This window comes from Pan paniscus, chromosome 21, assembly GCF_029289425.2.
Source record: "Pan paniscus chromosome 21, NHGRI_mPanPan1-v2.0_pri, whole genome shotgun sequence".
Taxonomy (NCBI): Eukaryota; Metazoa; Chordata; class Mammalia; order Primates; family Hominidae; genus Pan; species Pan paniscus.
This window is the reverse complement of record NC_073270.2, coordinates 43,453,775-43,473,217: the sequence shown is the minus strand read 5'-3', so window position 1 is coordinate 43,473,217 and position 19,443 is coordinate 43,453,775. Positions and strand designations below refer to the sequence as shown.

The window sequence follows — 19,443 nt, the reverse complement described above, 5'->3', positions numbered from 1 at the left end:
AATAAGAGCAAATAGGACAATTTTAAGGATTGCCCAAGATTTTGCAAGATTTGTTAATAGAGAAAAACCAGGTTTTCAAATGAGTAAAAAGCATTGTGTGTTTCAAGACAGAAGATAATTAGAATGGAAACAGAGCATCAGATTTTATAGTACACATCTACAAAGAGAGACAGGAGAGAGAGTAACAGCACTTCCCCATCATGTCAGCTCTCCTACTGAGGTCAGATCTGAAAGGATATCTGTATTATCGTGTCCGAGCAAGCCGAGAAGCGACTGTACAGCATTCAGCTCCACCAGAAGGTGGTACAGGTCTGGCATGGTGGCCACTACGTGCATCTCCTGAATGATGTCATTTAGGTCCAGCTCGGATTCCATGAACCTAGGAGGGAAAACAAGACATCATTAGAAGGAAAGGGGCACTATCAGCAATGAGGAGCAAACAGCAACAATCTAGACAACAAGACAATCTGTCAAAGTGTCTACAACAGACCAACCAAGAAGTACACTCATCCAAACATCATACTGTCACACAATTTCCTTGGGAAAATCGATTTCCTCATTACAAAAATCAATCTTGGATTCAGATCTCATTACAGGGTTCCCTTACTCTTGCAGTCACAAGCTGCCTTTCAGAGGCTCCCGAAGCATTTTGTAGCACTAAACGATCTGTCCACCAGTCCTATAGATTAGCTACCATTACCCCCTTGGTGTGGCAATTCACTCTGTTGCCCTGAACATAGTTATCCTACTACCCATCCAAAAAGGGTTTCTCTTACTTCCCACTTCAGATCAAGGGCCAGTTATTCCCCTTACCAAAGAAGATAAGATTTTCTGTATCCAAAAATGCCCTCCCTCTTCCTCCTCTTTGGAGCTGATTCAGAGGCAGATACCAAAGAAAAGCAGACCTAGTCTCTGGCATCCTACAATCACCACCAACTTTACACAGCATGATACTTTACTCACATTTCTATACCTGAACCTTTCAACAAACCTATGCCCAGGCACTAAGAACAGAACTACTTTGCATTCACGCTGCATGCCCTCCCCCGGTGTTTGACATACAAGAAATGCCGATTAAGCCTTGGATGAACAAGACAGGAAGGTTTGTTCTGAGATGGAAATGAGCTAATCTGGTGTAAGGCAACTGAACAATACCTGACTGAGAGTGACTGAGAGGAAGCAGTGGTTAAACTGACTCTGGAGTCAGACTACCTGGGTTTGAACCTGGCTTAGCCACCTAATTAGCCTCTCTATGCCTCAGTTTCTTCTGTAAATAGGGACAATAAGGTTATCTGCCTCACAGGGCCACTGTAAAGAGTAAATGAGTAAGGACATATAAAGCACTGAGAACAATGTCTACCATATAAAAAGCACTATGTAAGTATTTGTTCTCATTACTATTGCTGCTACTATTACTGTAATATGTTTGTCTTCTCTTCTAGAAAGTGAACTTCTTAAAGACAGGAAATGTATCTTTGTCTCTTATATCCACAGATGCCTACTGAATTAAATTGAGGGCACAAAGAAAAGGAACACAAGCAGGGACTCTTGAAGTCACACAGGACTCATCAACTTCCAGATGCTGTGGGGCTGGGTAGATACAGCTTCTCCAAAAATCTGGAGTCGGTAAGCAACAAAATCTAGAGACTTAGAATTCTTTAAAACATGCCCATATTTTAGACAATATCTATTACTGTTTTTCTCCATTAATATTTTTAAGTATATGCTTATATATTTTTTCCCAATTACAGTATCCTTTTTGCAGAAAACCGGGGAAAGAAAAGCAAGCCCTCAAAAATGTAAACAAATTATCCATAAGCCTACTAACCAAAAATAACCATTGATAATACTCTGTATGTTTAAGCCTTTTTCTCAGCTCACAGACTCTTAAATTCTATTTCAGTGTATGATATAAGGCAAAGATCTAACTTTATTTTCTGTGAATGTTTGACCAACTGCTTCAATACAATGTATGTTTGCCTGTATGTTTAAGTCATTCTTCTCAACTCACAGACTTTCCCCCCAAAAAGTAAGCCTATATAGTATACAGTTCCATATTCATTTTGCTGTTGTTGTTAATATAGGCTAAATAATTCCCCTTATCATTATTCTACTACAATAGGAGAAGCCAATACCTGACAAACTGCTATGGGTCCTTCTCCTTCTCCATGGCAAAATCCCTCACTCACCACAGCACTCTTCCCTGCTGAGCCAAGATGGCTGGCCTCAGAATCCTTCTCAACACAGTGTTCCAAGAAGAGACTATGAATCAATCACAGGCTGGGTGTGGCAGATTAAGCTTATCTACAATCCCTGTTCTAAGTCATAGATTAATGGCCACACAATATTCCCTTGAGTAGACGTACTGTGATTTAATTAACCAATCCCCCTTTGTCAGGCATTCAGATAATTTCCATTTTTTTTCCCTTTAACAAATGACACTAAGATGTATGCATTCCTAATTACTGTGTTAGGATAAATTCCCAGGAAGGAAAGGGACAAGTCAAAGAGTACGCATGACTTAAATAGATTTTGATATATTTTGCCAGAAAAGTACCAATAGTGCATGAAGTGCCTATTTCCCTTTACCCTCCTCACAAACAGTATCTCCTCCAATTTGAGATAGAAAAGACAACTCATTTTGTATTTTGCATTTCTGATAGTAAGATGGTTAACATTCTTCTAATGTTTACTATTTGTATTTCTTCTTTGCCCATTCTTATTAGGATGCTCATTTTGTTTATAGATTTATAAACACCGTATATTAAGGAAATTAATCTCTATCCTACACTGCAAAAAAATTAATCAGAGAAAAGTGTTTGCCCTTTAATTTGTACATTGTGCTTTTTGACATAAAGGTTTTTTTTTTCCTTTTGACATAAAGGTTTTAAAAAGTTCAAGTAGCAAAATCTTTGCCTTTATGAACTCTATTTTACATGTATCCTGAGCAAAATATTTTCTGTGCTAAAAGAAGATATATTTATGATGTATTTTTATGTTTATATATTTAAATATTTAATCTATCTGAAATTTATTTTAATGTATTGATATAGGGCACAAATCTAACTTTATTTTCTGCAAATGTTTGGCCAAGTGCTCCAATACTATAATCTATCTTTCCCCAGAGATTTAAAGAAATGTCATCTATCATACACTAAATTTTAATGTGAACTTTATTCTGTTTCTGGGTTTTTCACTCCATTTCATTGATTCGTCTGTAAATTCCTGAGTCAGGACCACACTTCCACATTGTTATAGCTTTATAGTATGTTTTATGCGTGTTACTGCAAACAACTCCCTTGTTGTTTTTATTTTTCAGTGTTTCCTTGCCTGTTCTCATTTATTATTCCAAGTAAATTTCATAACTATTTTAACAAGATTTTCCCCCAATACCTTTTTTTTAAAAGGCTTCCTTCTCTGCTTGCAAATAGATTATTTTTTTAGATCACTTGAAGTGTGGAAGCTAAATCAGAATCATGACTCAGTAAGGCTGGTGCAGAAGGATTCAAATATTCCATGGGCCAGGAGATCTACATAATCCTTGAACCCAAAGGCCTCAGCAAACCTCTAAGGCTTATTTGCCTTATGTGAGTATGTGTATACAAGATTTCTGGAGAACAACCTGACAAAAGGTTTTTCCAGTTCACTTGGAAGAACTGGCAAGGGAGACTGGGCACTAAACAGTAAAAAAAAAAAAAAAAAATTGTGCTGAGTGCAGTATAAGATCTGGTGATTTGGGTGATCGACAGCAAACGTGGTGGCTCATGCCTGTAATCCCAGCACTTTGGGAGGCCAAGGTGGGTGGGTCACTTGAGGTCGGGAGTTTGAGACCTGCCTGGCCAACAGAGTGAAACCCCGTCTCTACTAAAAACACAAAAATTAACTAGGTGTGGTGGCGCATACTTGTAATCCCAGCTACTCGAGAAGCTGAGGCAGGAGAATTGCTTGAACCTGGGAGGTGGAGGTTGCAGTGAGCTAAGATCGTGCCACTGCACTCCAGCCTCGGCAATGCAGCGAGACTCTGTCTCAAAAAATAAATAAATAAAGTAATTGAACGATTGTTAGTCACCTGGAGGGGTCTGTCCTTAGGCCTGTTTAGATCAAGTATTTTATTATTTTTTTTAACCAATAACATGAGCAAAGATACATAAAGGGCAAAATGAAAAAAGGTTATATGACACAAAGCTTAAAGAGACAGTAAGCACAGCAGCTGACAGAATCAATTCAAAAGTTCCTGACAGGCAATAATGATGTGCCAAATCTAACCAAAGGAAAAATACCTGGGATCCACACAGAAAACTGCAGTGAACCAAAAAGTCAAGTACAAATGTAAAGGCTGGGAGAGATACAGTTTCATAAGGGCACATGTGTTTCTTTCTGAACTTGATGGCTTTATTGAACCATAACTGTAATACAAATCAGAACACGAGACAGTTCTGCCAGAGACAATTTCTTATTCATCTCTGGACATCCAGCACCTGACGCAGGCCTTGGTTCAACACAGAAACTTGGGAGATGCCTGTAAATGGGGGCACAGATGAAAACAGCTGCCACAAGTGCTACGATGGTTTTAGGGTACTTAAAAGAGGACAATACAGAGTTATGCTGATTCAATGACCCTAAAACTTTGTGACATCTGTTCAAGGAACCATCTTTTAGGAGGGATGTGGAAACCAATTCAGGGAAACAACCAAGATTCTAAGGAGTCTAGATACATCTCATATAAGAATTTGTTGAAATGCTTTCTCATTCTGAGTTGAAATTTTAAGAGTCAAAGCTGCCAAATGATGGAATAGCTTTCTTTGGAAAGTTAGATCCTTCTCACTGGGATAGTTAATAATGGATGGCATTAAAAAAAAAAATACCAAGAGTTAGATGGTAGAATAGACTGTGCTTCTCAGTTCCTTCCAACTTTGAGATTCTTCTTCCAAATATGGTCTTAACCCAGTGCTTTTAAGTTTAGGAAGTCAGAAAATTATCAAAACAAAACAAACAAGCAGAGAATAAAACTGCAAGCAGGGAAATATTACAAAAATATACTGGGTCCAGTGTTATGTGAGTAACAGGATACCGTGAGAAATGCTGGACTTGGGAATGAGACTGACCTGGGTCATACTCCCAGCCATGCTATTTACTAGAGGTGTGGCCATGAACAGTGAATTGACAAATATTTACTAGGCACATACTAGGTGCCAGTCACTGTGTTAGGCACTGAGGATATAACAGATAAAATAATCCCAGTTTCTGGCCTCCATTAAATATAAATAATCTATTACAAACCATTAATTATAAGCGTGTCTAGTACTACCCAAGAGAAGTGTCACTGGAACACAGAGCGTGATGTCCCAACCTGATCAAGGAAGACACAGAATATTAACTAACTTATTGCTAGACCCTGATTTCCTTATCTTCCTATAGTGAGGATTAAAAGAGATAATATATATACAGTGCCTAATAATAGCTGGCACATACAAGTACTCAATGAATCTATGTACCCTCAAGTTTGTTATGCTATAACAGTCATCTTCTGTTTTGCCTGACCAAGCACAGCCTACTCATGAGCCTACTCATTTAAAGCACACACTACTATTTGCAGAGAACCGTCTTTAGGAATTAGGCATACCTTCAGCAATAGATGACTCACAGCTGGGGGAAAGGATCAAGTTAGAGGTGACGGGAGAGCAATAGAGCAACATATTAAAACAGTAACCCAGGCTGAGATGGGGTCATCGATTCCATCTAATATGACAGAGAATATTTTCCTAGGCTGCCCATGTGCATTTGCTTCAGACCAGCAGGATATTCTCCTTCAACCACAAGGGTGAATATCAGCGAATGACCAGCAAAGCTCAAAAACACTGGGAAAGCCACAGAAATTGGTAAGTCCTAAATGCAATCACTGCTGGGGGAACATGATGCTCCCTCCATCCAAGTAAATCAGCAGTTCTCAAAGTGTTGTCCTAGGACCCCAGGATGGGGTAGCGGGGTGGCTGGAGATCCTTTCAGGGAACTATAAGATCAAAACTATTTTATAATAAATCTAAGACACCATTTGCCTTTTTCACTCTCATTCTTTCAGGAGTGTACAATGGAGTTTTCTGAAGGGCTCCATGACATGATGACATCACTGCCCTGATGGCTAATGAAATGTGTGCTTGTCTGTTCTTGCATTTGCCAGAATTTTCTAAGCACTTTGGGATATTCAATAATTTAAGAGTACAAGGAGATCCTGAGACCAAAAAGGTTGAAAATCAGTAAACTAAGTAATTCTGTCCCTGCAAAAATGAAGAGAAGAACTATTAAAGGACTTTCTAGGGAAACAGCACACTCTAGTCAATGTGGTGTTTAGGAGAAAGATCACGCAGTGCAAATTGGAGGGTGCATAAGGAGAACTGTCAACTGAATCTCAAATGCAGTCAAATGAAGAGAGGCATTTTTGGGTATGCGATCAAAATGACAATTGGATATATGGGAAAATAAATTTGAATGTTTCTGATCTCAACCGGAAAGTTTCATCCGAATACACTCTAGCAATTTTCATCTTAATTTCACCTCGCTGATCTAGAGAATTACGAAAGACACTGCACCAGTGAGAATTCAAGAACTCAAGGTTAAAACACAATGTAGTTTCCTAACTGCTTTTCGACATGAAAAAAAAAGTTCTTTATGCACAATTTCCATTTTCATATGCTCAGATTTTAAAACTAAAATAGTATATACATTTTGTCTGAATGGAAAACACTACCGTTTTTTTAAATAAAATCACATTGTCTTAAAACCAGTTAATGAACTGTAACACTAAGGTACCTAAGATGTAGATGGTGAACATAACCTGCAGAAACTCTGCTCCAAATTGAGAGACGTGTATCTACCAAGCAGGCGAAGGAAATACTGGTGTTCAAAGAAGTAAACTGAATTTCTTAAATTTCCAGTGTCATTAGCCCGCAGCATAGCTTCCTCATAATGTATCCTTAGGTTCAAGCAATGGGGATGTAATAAAGACGACAGGGACTACATAAGCTCTCTCATGTTTACTGAACACCTACAGCAAGGCAAGTACTGTGGTAGGCACTAGAGACAAACAAGACACAGTCCATCTCCTAAAAGGAACAGAGTCTAATGCAGGAACCACTGAGTACAGAAATAACAACAAAACAAATGGCAAAGATGTTAAAGACTGATCACATGCATTGTGGGCAAGAACACAAGAAAAGAGATGCTGCTGCTGGGGGGAGAATTTAAAAATACAGTGAGAAAATTGGCAGTAGCTATCATTAAAATGTACATACCCTTCAATCTGGGAATCCAAAATTTAGGTATCTATCCTATGGAAATATATGCACACAAAGACACATGTACAAGTAGGTTCACTATAGCATTTTTCATAAAAGCCGATTTTAAAATAATCAAATGTCCATTAATAGAAAATAATTAAATAAGTCATGGTATTTCCAAACCATGAAATACTATGCACCAATTAAAAAAACACAAGGTAGATATGCATGTACCACCTGGACAGATCTGTTAGATCTGTTAGATGACCCAAAAAATCAAGGTGCAGAATATGCACAGTATCACTTAAGTAGAAACAAATACATTTGCATAATTAACTGTTCACAAGGTTCCTCTAGGCAGAGGAATGGAAAGGGATCAGAGTAGTGAAGGAAAACTTTCATTTTTCACTCTACTTATGTACCACTGGTATTTTCAGAATGACAATCTATTCATGCATTACTTGTGTAATTACACACACACACACACACACACACACACACAGTGCTCCTGTATGGTGGAGATCAGTACAAAACCTGATAGGACTCTGATGCTGGATAAGCTGGGCCCTGATCTATTAATAGCTACTCCTACTATCAAAGAGGGCTGTGGCCCTAGGCCCAGTAACCACATTCTCCCCACTCTGCCTTCTCATCCACAGCACAGGGACAACATAGTTGACCATGCTGGCCTCTCTAGGTTGCCATGAAGACTCTGTGCCCGCTGACACCTCTGTGCCTTTGTTCATGCTCCTCATATTGCCTGGCATGCCTTCCTGTGTTCTTTTCCGCCTAATAAAAATGAATCTTCAAGGCCCAGCTCAACTACTATCTTTTCTGTGACACCCTCAATAGCCGCCAACTTGGTATTTACTGTTTCTTCTCCTATTATATCTCTTTTAAAGTGTCTGTTTCCTTCTACCTTGCCTTTACAGTCAGTCTCCCTAGTAACCTAAAAACTTGAGTGCAAAGCCTGTACTACTCAATTGTTAATTGCCTGGGGGCCTTGGGCATATTAAGATTCATTAAAATTGTATGTCCTGGGAGGGACAAAGATAGGGAAAGAAAGAGAGGTTTAGAACATTAAAATCGTATAAATGTGAAAGTCCCCTTGGTTAGGATTCAAGACTGACTGAAAGATGCCAGATTCCTCACATAGCACTTCATAGTGCACCGAGGTGCCAGTGTAGTAAAACTCACATTAACTATCATCTCATGGGCATCTACTATGTGCCAGGTACTAAGCTAAACACTTACATTATTCTCCTTTAATCTTCATACAACCCTGTGAGGAAGGCATTATTTCCTTATACAGATGAGACACCCAAGGCTAAGAAAGGGGAAGTAACTTATTCAAAGGCATGTGCGTATCACACCAATATCTGTCTAACTTCAGAGCCTCTGACATGATCTCCACAGTAAAGCTATCACTAACGGCAGGCACGATCAGTCTTCTTTGAGCACTGAAAAGAATAATGCAGGAGAGTTAATATGTTAACTGCAGGGCTGATCTTGAAAAGGGCTAGCTTACAAGGCTGGCCCTAGGCTGGCAGCCAGGAATTTGGCTTTTGAAATGTTCCCTAAGTGATAAGGTTGCTGCTTTGTCAGCCCGGGGCACTGAACAGCTGCTTTCCTTCCAGGAGCCTATAATTTTGGTTGTTATTACAGGCAGAGAATGCCTACATGACCAGTCCTCCATAAAAACCCTGAACTCAGAGTCTGAAATGGGCTTCCCTGGACAGCATCACTGCACACATGTTGATGCATTTCATTGCTGAAGAAAGAAGCATGTTTGTATAATCCCACCCACTGGGAAGGAGAAAACATAGGAAGCCTGTATCTGAATTTCTCCAGATGCCACCTGATGTGTCTTTTTCCCTTGCTGATCCTGTTGTGTGCCCTGTGTAATAAACCACAGCCCTGAGTATCACTGACTTTGAGTCCTGGGAGTCCTTCTAGTGAATTCCCAAACATGGGGGTCATCCTGGGATTCCTGGCCCAAATCACAAAAGCCAAAACAAACCAAAACCAAAACAAAATTAGCCAACGAAACGCCACAGAGGAGACATGGTATCAGTAGAACAGAACCTTACTTCTCTGGATTGTCTGGAAACTTAATCCGCAATTCTTGGTTTTTATATGATCTCTTTTCAAATGTGAGGATCATTTTCTTCACTGAGCTTTCATCCAATGGCTCCTCCTAGTACAAAGAGACAAATGCAAAAACTTCAGTCCACAGGGGTTTCACATTCATTGTCACTACTTTCCTGTGGCTCTTATACCCCACCTCACTCTGCCATTGACCTTTCTGGGTTCAATGTACAGTACACTTTTTTTGTTTTGTTTTGTTTTGTTTTTTGAGATGGAGTCTTGCTCTGTCGCCCAGGCTGGAGTACAGTGGTATGATCTCAGCTCACTGCAATCTCTGCCTCTCAGGTTCAAGCGATTCTCCTGCCTCAGCTTACCGAGTAGCTGGGACTACAGGCACATGCCCCCATGCCCAGCTAATTTTTTTGTATTTTTAGTAGAGACAGGGTTTCATCGTGTTAGCCAGGATGGTCTCGATCTCCTGACCTCGTGATCTGCCCACCTTGGCCTCCCAAAGTGCTGGGATTACAGGTGTGAGCCACTGTGCCTGGCCACAGTACACACTTTATCTCTCCAATTACAATGAGGAGTAAGGGCCTGTAATCACATGCTTCTTTTCGGGTATATCACATTGGGTGTCTCACACAATGCCCACTATCTGTAACACAGGAAATTCAGTTTGAGGTGTTAAAGACTGGGCACTTCAGCACTTCAGGAGGCCAAGGTGGGCAGATCACTTGAGGTCAGGAGTTCAAGACCAGCCTGGCCAACATGGCAAAACCCCATCTCTACTAAAAATACAGGCACATGCCTGTAGTCCCAGCTACTCGGGAGGTTGAGGCATGAGAATCACTTGAACCTGGGAAGCAGAGGTTGCAGTGAGCCGAGACTGTGCCGCTGCACTCCGGCCTGGGTGAGAGAGGGAGACTCTGTCTCAAAAAAAAAAAGAAAAGGTGTTAAAGACTCACTCATTCAACAAATATTTCTTGAGCACACTGTATGGCAGAGAGTAAGCAACAATATTAGATAATATTATTATACATTTACCTTGTCATCCTTTGCTATACATGTAAGATAAGACTGACAGGTTTAAAAGAATTGTTTAAGGTCAAACTCTGAGTCAGTGACAGTGACCCTTAATCTTTTCCTACAGCAGAAGTTGGCAACTGCAGCCCATGAGCCAAATCCAACCTACTGCCTGTTTTTGCACAGTGCGTAAACTAAGAACGGTTGTTAATTAGCTATAGTCACTGCTTAGCATTTCTTATATATTACTTTGCCTGGTACTTACTAGATGCTGAGAAGGAATTCAGACAGGTACTTTGAATCCTGAAGTAGCATCAAGAATTTAGTAACCTTGCCTAGAGAATGCAAAAAAAAGCTAGTAGACTGTACAGAATTTTCTGGCTTCATACATTGGAATAATACCTATGAAAGCAAATAAAATGAATATTTGAAAACTAAGTCATTTTTTCTCCAAAAAATCTACACTGAAATTTCACACGTTTTATCTTCAGTTTCCTTCCAGTTTAAATTAATGTGCTGCAATGCACCCTGCTTCTCTTCATACTATCCCAACTCAAAGCTTCACAGCTTTGTAGTCATTGACCATAACTCACACCTAAAAGCAATAAAGAAACTGCTATTAAGAGAACCTGAAATAGATCCTTTTGGAAAGCACTGAATCATCCCATAATTTTATAAGTACTCAAAAATGTTAGCTATTATTCTATTATTAAATTTCTATTTCCACATATGGGGTTTTAAGTGGGAGCTATCCATAAATTCATTTTCAGCATGACACATTTCTTAGATTATACCAATGACTCCTAGATCCCAAGGTTCTCTATTGAATCCCCACCTCCTCCCCAGGGTCTACAGCTTAAAGACAGGTTCCCTGACACAGTAAAAACAAGTCAGAGTCCTGGCTCAGTCAAGACTCAGAGCCTAGCTTCACTACTTACTAGCCATGGGACAATGTTACTTTGCTGAATATATTTCTCAAAGCTTCATCAAGTCCAGCTAATTCTATCTCCTAAGTCTTTCCTGAACTCATCCACTACACACTTAGAATAAAATCCCAAATCCCTCACATGATCTACGTAAGGATCTGGCAGGATCTGCCCAGATAATCTCTCCAACCCCAAACCAATGCAAAGACTCCCATTGCTAGCCCATGTCTACTTGTTCTCTGGCATAAGTAGACTCTCCAGTGTCTGGCACACAGCAGGTACTCAGTGAAGATCTGAGGAATGGAGGAAGGGAGGAGGGGAGGGGAGGGGAGAGGAGGGGAGGGGAGGGGAGGGGAGGGGATGAATGAAAATGTTACCTGTTATCTCTCAAGGTCATAGAGATGACCTAAAGAAAGGATGTACATAAAACTACTTTGTAAACTACATGAATGCAAGCTGTTATGGTTATTATCAGCAACAGGCACAATGTACCCAACATACCACTAGAATTTAACTAAAATAATCAAAACATTTCTAGGAAAGGGTTAAATCACTTTCAAGTAAGCTCAATATCTGCTACTTTTTTTTTCTTAGCTAACATCTTGCCCCACTCTGGAGAAAAACCACATTAGTGTTAACACAGCTCTCATGGGATTTCCGAAGTCCTAGCCTCTCCGGGGTTTGGCCTTCCCTCCTTTAATTTCTCTCCAACACTGGGGGAAAACTGAATTATCAGTCTTAGTCATCAGCCACAGCAGTATCTCCAATAGCTCAACGTCAGAAACCAGAGGGAGATTTCAGAAAGATGAATGCTGATGATGTAGCACAAAAAGGACAATAATATTTTACAAGTTCACGTGACTTTACAGGGGCAAACATCACTTGTTTTTCATCAAATGGGACTTCGGTGGCAGTGAGAAAATAACTCCTGGACTTGTAGCCTTCCATGTGTCATTTTTACAAAGCGATCTCTTTTTCCCTGTCCCTTAACAGAAAGGTTGGTCCCACATTACATTTCTGTCTCCCAGGCTAGAAACCACTTACCCATGACAGCTACTATCCTAATCCTCCAGTACCAGCCTTGCCCTACATGGGAATTATACCTGCCAATTAACTGCTGCTGCAGGGCTAACAGATTGAGCAGAAGCTGGTGAGGAGGGAAGGGAGGGAGGATGTGCTACACACACTGTTTGTCTAAGCCCTGGCAAGGCTGCTGCCCTCAGAGAGGAAATTAAAAAATTCAGGACTGTCTCCCACCACGTATTTCTAAAGTGCCATCATCTTTTAGCGGCAGACCCCCAAATTAGCACTAGTACAAATCCTAATAAAGACAGAGCTATTGTCACAACACAGTAAAGACCTTTTTGGAATATGAATCCATTTTTTCTTCTTCTCAGATTCACAGCCAGCCTCATTTTTTAATCCAAACTTAGCATCGTGTCTTTGAGAGAACCAAAAAACAGCTGGCTCTTAAGACTCTTATTTCCGTAATTCATATTGAACAAAATGCCAGACTGAAATAACACACAAGTTAACACTTAAAGACTTAAAAAGACACAGAGGTAAGGTCATTTTGTTTTTAATCACTGATATTTTACCTCTACTCTTCCCAGCTTCATTCATTTATTCATTCAATAAATATTTATTAAGGGCCTACCAAGAGCTAGGTATTGCTCTGGGTGCCAAAGATAGAGCTGTGAACAGAACAGAGCCAGTCTCTGTTTTCATGGGCGGCTGGGAGGAGGACAGCAATGAGCAAAATAAACAACTAGAATTTCAAATCATGATACGTGCTATGCAGACAATATACAAAATACAGTAATGAGGAAATGAGAGAATGGCTTGCAGGGCTACATAGGAAAGACTTCTTGGAGGAGGAAACACCTGAACTGAGACCTGAATGTGAAGAAACCAGTCATACAAAGCATTAAGGGAGACGAGCATTCCAACAGAGGACACAGAAGTCCAAAGGTCCAGAGGCAGGAATGAGTGGAAAGGCCCCAACGCATCTTGAGGAACAGCAAAGGGAAAGGCCCAAGGAATCTCCTTCCCTAAGCTGTACTTTTGCAGTCACACCTAAATACCTAATACTGTGGAACCCATTAAACTTCTCCACTTTTGTTGCTTTGCTAATACCATTTTCTCTGCCCAAAAAGCCCTTCCTTCCACTTGGTGAAATTTGACCCCTCTTTCAAAGATAATAATGCAAGTGCCTTCTATGTGTCCTCAGTAAGATCCAGGAAGCCTGCCCTGACCCTCCCCTACAGTACATAATATGGAACAATTTTAAAACTCTGTCACATTCTTTACATCTCATAAGATGCTTTCCCAACTGCACTAGCCCACTTAACCTTCACGTTAACACGATGAAATATGAATTCTTAACCTCATTTTACAGATGAAGATGGGAAGCTCAGACAAGCTGAGTATTTGGCCCAAAATTACGTTTTACAGGGTCAGCCATCTCAGCTCCCACCCAGTGCTGCCACGTTACCTCTTCCTCTTCCTCTTCCCCGTCTCTGTCAATAATCTGAAGCAGCCTTTTTTTGTCATCATCCACTTCCTCCACCACAGTCATTTCTTCTTCCCGATAGCGGCCGCGTTCTCGAGTACCAGTTTGTTTCCGACGCATCTTCTGCTCCTCCTCTTCATCATCCCGGGGACGTTTTGTGCCCCTATTGGGCTGAGAGAAAAGAAACATAGGATTTTAGAGCTGGATACAGCATAGAAGCCAGGCGTGGTGGCTCATGCCTATAATCCCAGCACTTTGGGAGGCCAAGGCAGGCAGATCTCTTGAGCCCAGGAGTTTGAGACCAGCCTGAGGCAACATGGTAAAACCCTGACTCTACAAAAAATACAAAAAAAGATTTTGCAAGGCATAGACAGCAAATATCCTAAAAGCTTTCAAGAATTCTCTGACTCAAAAGCATCTAGCATACAACTTCTCCCACCACATGGGGTAAAGCTCTATGTGGTCATTTTTCAGATCCTTAATGATTCTATAAATATACCATGAAAGTCAGTGGGAATTTTTTTATACGCAGTTTTGCCATTTCACAAAAGTTCCTATGTATACGGAAATAGCAACAAAGCTATCTTAAGATGGGGATACTGGGTTAGGCTCACATACTAGTCAAGATATAACTCCCAATGCCAGCCTCTTAGCACCTGGTTTTAATTCACATCTACATAAGATTACAAAGCCTTTTTTACAGTTACTCACAAATAGTACAAACATAAAATATTACATATGTAACTTCTGAATGTCTACTGTACTCCCAATTCTATTTTACAGAAGAGTTGAGTAAGGCCCAGAGCCTGGGCAAAGGACCTAAATAGACACTTCTCAAAAGAAGATGTACAAATGGCCAGAAGATATATGAAAAAAATGCTTACCATCACTAATCATCAGGGAAATGCAAAGAAAAATCACAATGAGTTATCATGTCACACCTATCAGAATGGCTATCATGAAAAAGACAGAATATAAAGTGTTGTTGAGGGTGTAGAGAAAAGAGAACCCTGTGCACTGTTGGTGGAAACACAAATTAATACAGCCATGATGGAAAACAGATGGAGGTTCCTCAAAAAATTAAAAATAGAATTATCATATGATCCAGCAATCCCACTTTTGGGTATGTAACCAACAGAATTGAATTCAGTATGCTGAGAAGATATCTGCCCTGTTCATTGTAGCATTATTCACAATAGCTAAGATATGGAAGCAACCTATGTGTCCGTCACTAGATGAATGGATAAAAAAATGTATACATACACAATAGAATTCTACTCAGCCCTAAAAAGTGGGGAAATTCTGTCATTTGAGACAACCTGGATAAACCTGGAAGACATTAAGCTAAGTGAAATAAGCCAGGCACAGAAAGACAAATACCTCGTAATCTCACTTGTATGTGGAATCTAAAAAAGCTGAACTCATAGAAGTAGAGAGTAGAATGATCGTCACCAGAGGCTGGGGAGGAAGGGAGATGGAGGGAAATGTTGACTAAAGAGTATAAGTTTCTGTAAGGCCGGGTGCGGTGGCTCACACCTGTAATCCCAGCACTTTGGGAGGCTGAGGCGGGTGGGTCACCTGAGGTCAGGAGTTCAAGACCAGCCTGATCAACACGGAGAAACCCCATCTCTGCTAAAAATACAAAATTAGCCAGGCATGGTGGTGCATGCCTGTAATCCCAGCTACTTGGGAGGCTGAGGCAGGAGAATCGCTTGAACCCGGGAGGCAGAGGTTGTGGTGAGCCGAGATCGTGCCATTGCACTCCAGCCTGGGCAACAAGAGTGAAACTCCGTCTCAAAAAAAAAAAAAGTTTCAGTTAAACAGGAAGATAAGCTTTAGTGATCTATTGCACTGAATGCTGAATATAATAAATAATAATGAACTGTACATTTAAAAATTGATAAAACAGATTTTAAATATTTTCACTACAGAAAAAGTATTAAAGGTGATAGATTTGTTAATTAGCCTGATGTAATCATTCCACACTGTAAACATATATCAAAATATCACCTTGTACCCTATAAATATATACAATTATTTGCAAATTAAAAATAAAATTTTAAATCAAATATAATAATAATAATAAAGGCCCAGAAGCCAAGTATTACGTAAGATCACAAAACCACTCGTGCACCACTGAAAATAGAACTGGCACTTCCAGACTCCTAGTCCAAGGACCTTTCTACCATACTCTGTTAGGACCTCATGTTGCCTTTTGTTGTTGTTTACTTTTTAGAGATGAGGTTTCACTATGTTGCCTAGGCTGGACCTGAACTTCTGGGCTCCAGCAGTCCTCCTGCCTCAGCCCTCTGAATAGCTGAGACTACAGGTGTGTGCCACTGCAGCCAGCTCATTTTGCCTTTTACAATGCAATCCATGAAGAAGGTCTTACTGTTGTTTTCCATTAAATTAGAATAAAACAGAGCAGTAGTGAAAGGGGCTTCAGAGCTAAAGAGACACAGCATTGCCCAGACACCAAACAGCCCAGTGTCTCCATTCAGCTCAACTTACTCCTGGTTCAACTTTGGGCCCATCACCTACCTCTCTAAACCTTAGTTTCCTCATCTGTAAATGGACATTATAATTCTTTTCTCTGTGAACTTCAAGTGAAAGAACTCTAAACCATAATGGTACTAAACAAATACATAAAATCATCACTGTGAGGTAATCCACATGATTCTGTCTTCTCCAACAAAACATTTGTGTTAGATTCTTCAATGAGATTTCTTTATCTGATATAGTAATCACACCCACCAGCGATATGCTTGGTGCAATGTGGTATGTTACTACCAAACAAAAGAAAATGCCACTTTCACTGCCAGCCTGCTAAGTTGTTTGGTAATAAGAGAAAATTTTCTATTATACATGTTACACATCTCCCCTCTTGACTTGTATTGAACAGTACTCTGCCAGTGGTAGAAAGTCATTCCCCTCTTTATTCATGTTTCCTGCTTGCTCCACATACCAGGTGCTTTAGTAAGTCTGAGCATATGACATTGTTTAGAAAACTCACACTCGACAATTTAGTTTGTAGGGTACCACCTGCTATTCTTCACTCTCTTCCTAGTCTCCCTGAGCTAGATGATAATTTCGTATGAACACACTTTATTTTCCATAAGGACAAAAATTACAAAAATGTACTATCATCATTACTGCTCTACCCTAAAAAAGAAAAATAAAAAGGAAAGCAACATGCCAGTAACCACAGACAGGCTACAATAAAAAAGGAGGTGGTGGTTTTCATGTAAGAAGAGGAAGGGAAGGTAGATTCATCCTAAAGGAGGGCAGGCTTCCAACTGGAAATCTGTAGCTCCTCAGCAGGTAAGGAACTTCAGCCCTCTGGGAACACTAATTCTTTCAAGCTCATAAAATAAGCCCTGCTGCGATTCTGATTAGCGTGAGCCTGCTGCAGCAGCCAAGTTAAGGCATGAGCTCCATAGTTCTCCACGGAAAGGAGATTTCTAGATTGTTTATCTCCGAGGGGAGAAAGAAAAGGCAGTGGGCCACAATTAAAAGGAGAAAGCTAAATATTGCCACAGTTAAGAAATGTAAAATAGAAAAAAAAAACCACTAGCTATGTCTCTTTTGAAAACATCTTCCAATCCTCTTCTTTAAAACAAACATTTCAGAAGTCAGGGGAGGAGTTTCATTTATTAAATTCCCATTAAAATAGCACTTTCCTTCTGCAGAACTTCAATCTTCACCACATCTCTGGCAATGAGAAGTAGTCAACAGCTCTATTTCATAAGCAGGGAGACAGGATACCTAAGATCTTTTAATAAACTCTTGCAAAGACAACCTGGTCCCTTCTCAAAGTTGAATCTGATCTCTGGAAAACTGCTAATCTACCAAGATTCCAGGACCCTAACTGAGACAGATCTGAGGAAATTTCAGGCAAAAACATCCACTATAAAGATGTCATATAAGACCCTGGTTAAGTTAAAACAATACTTTTTAAATCATTAATTCAACAAATAACTTACTAAAGAGTTATAAGGTTTGAAGGGTCTTCAAGTAATCAGCTGCCAGTCCCAGGCTTCCAACAGGGTCGTGTATAAATAGGGACACAGGGATAAATAGGGCCAGTGTGGATTCTTGAGACAAGAATAACTCTGTTAACTTTTATCAATAGTGTAAGTATACCAAGTATACTAAGTATATATACTAAGTATATATACTAAGAGGGTTACCTTTAAGTTCACCAACTGTTTCTCCAACCTTCTCCCTCACACACAGTATTCAGCTTTATCTTTGGCTCCTCATGACGACTCTATGGCAGAGCCGAACCCATTACAATGCTCTGCTACAGCTCCTTCAGCAACACAGCAGCTCCCACCTCCCTCTCCAACAGAGAGTAAGCCATGCAAAAGCCCTGATATGTTTTATTTCCACATTCTCTTCTAAAGGCAAAAATTGTAAGAACTTCTCTTCATTTCTCTTCTTAACCCTCAAACGTCTCTTTTTCAAACACTAACACTGCAAATAGGGAAGTTTTGAATCATTCCTGAGATTTGACCACTCTGAATAATAAGAGTTAGGATTCATTTCTTCAACAAAGTGCCAACCATATGAGGTACTGTGATGAGTACTGGGCACATAAGTGTGAACAAGACAAACACTGCCTTGTTATCAGAGCTTAACAATCTACAACAGTGTTCAATCAAAATATAGTACAGGCCACAAATGTAATTTAAATTTTTTAGTAGCCACATTTAAAAAGAAACAGGTAATAATATGTTTATTTAATCTAACATACCCAAAATAGTATCATTTCAACATGTAATCTATATTTTAAAATTACTCATTTGTTATTTTACATTCTTTTTTTCACACTAGGTCCTTGGAATCTGGTATGTATTTTACACTTATGGTGTTTCTCAATACAGACTGGCCCAATTTCATGTGCTCAACAGCCATATGAGGCCAGTGGCTATAGTACTGAACAGCACAGGCCTAGGGGATTTCCATCTGAAGGGTTCCAGCTCCCTGATACAAGCTAAAATGGATTTGCCTTTCCAGCAACATTGAATGAAATATGGACTCAAAAAGTTGAAGTCCTGTCTGTTCGTGAAAGAGTCACGCTAAAAATTATGAAGCTAACTCAACACCCTGACCAAGAAATAAACTTCCTAATTTATATTTACCCAATAGTCACCACTGAGAGAGTGACTGCTTATACAAAACAAAACAAGAATTGTAAGCAGGGAAGAAGCTCAGAGCTGTCAAACTGATTTCACCAAAGGGAAGCCAAAGGGCTCTTGATCCACAAAAAGAATGTAACACTCACAGCCTGTCACAGAGGTCAACAGCTCAGGCCGAGCTCTCCCTGTGTCTTACACAACCAATCCCCAGAGGCTTAAGCCATTCTTACCAGTCACCTTTGGAGATTAATTTGTTTTGGTATCCGAAAGGTATTTGGAATCCCTCAAGATGAAGGAATGACAAAAGCAACTGTTCTTAATAAAGTCATTTCTCTGCCTCTGCTGCCCACAGGACTAGAGAAAAAATGATTAACTCTTAACTTCTGAACATCAGCCTTTAAGGGTTTTTACAATCTTCTACAATTCCCTGCCTTACTCCCAATAGGTGGTGAGTGGTATAAAAGCTAAGCATTTCCCAC

General features: G+C 39.9%; 1 protein-coding gene across 1 annotated transcript in view; it reads right to left on the bottom strand.

Annotated features, from left to right (window-relative positions):
* The window catches only part of CTNNBL1 (catenin beta like 1), a 177,095-nt gene that overhangs the window by 125,393 nt on the left and 32,259 nt on the right, over positions 1-19,443 (bottom strand). The window contains exons 2-4 of the mRNA XM_003805015.5: positions 13,806-13,994; positions 9,365-9,471; positions 240-379 (exon numbers count right to left, since the gene is read on the bottom strand). Of these exons, the coding sequence (XP_003805063.1) occupies positions 240-379; positions 9,365-9,471; positions 13,806-13,994 (436 nt within the window). The remainder of the gene's footprint in view (positions 1-239; positions 380-9,364; positions 9,472-13,805; positions 13,995-19,443) is intronic.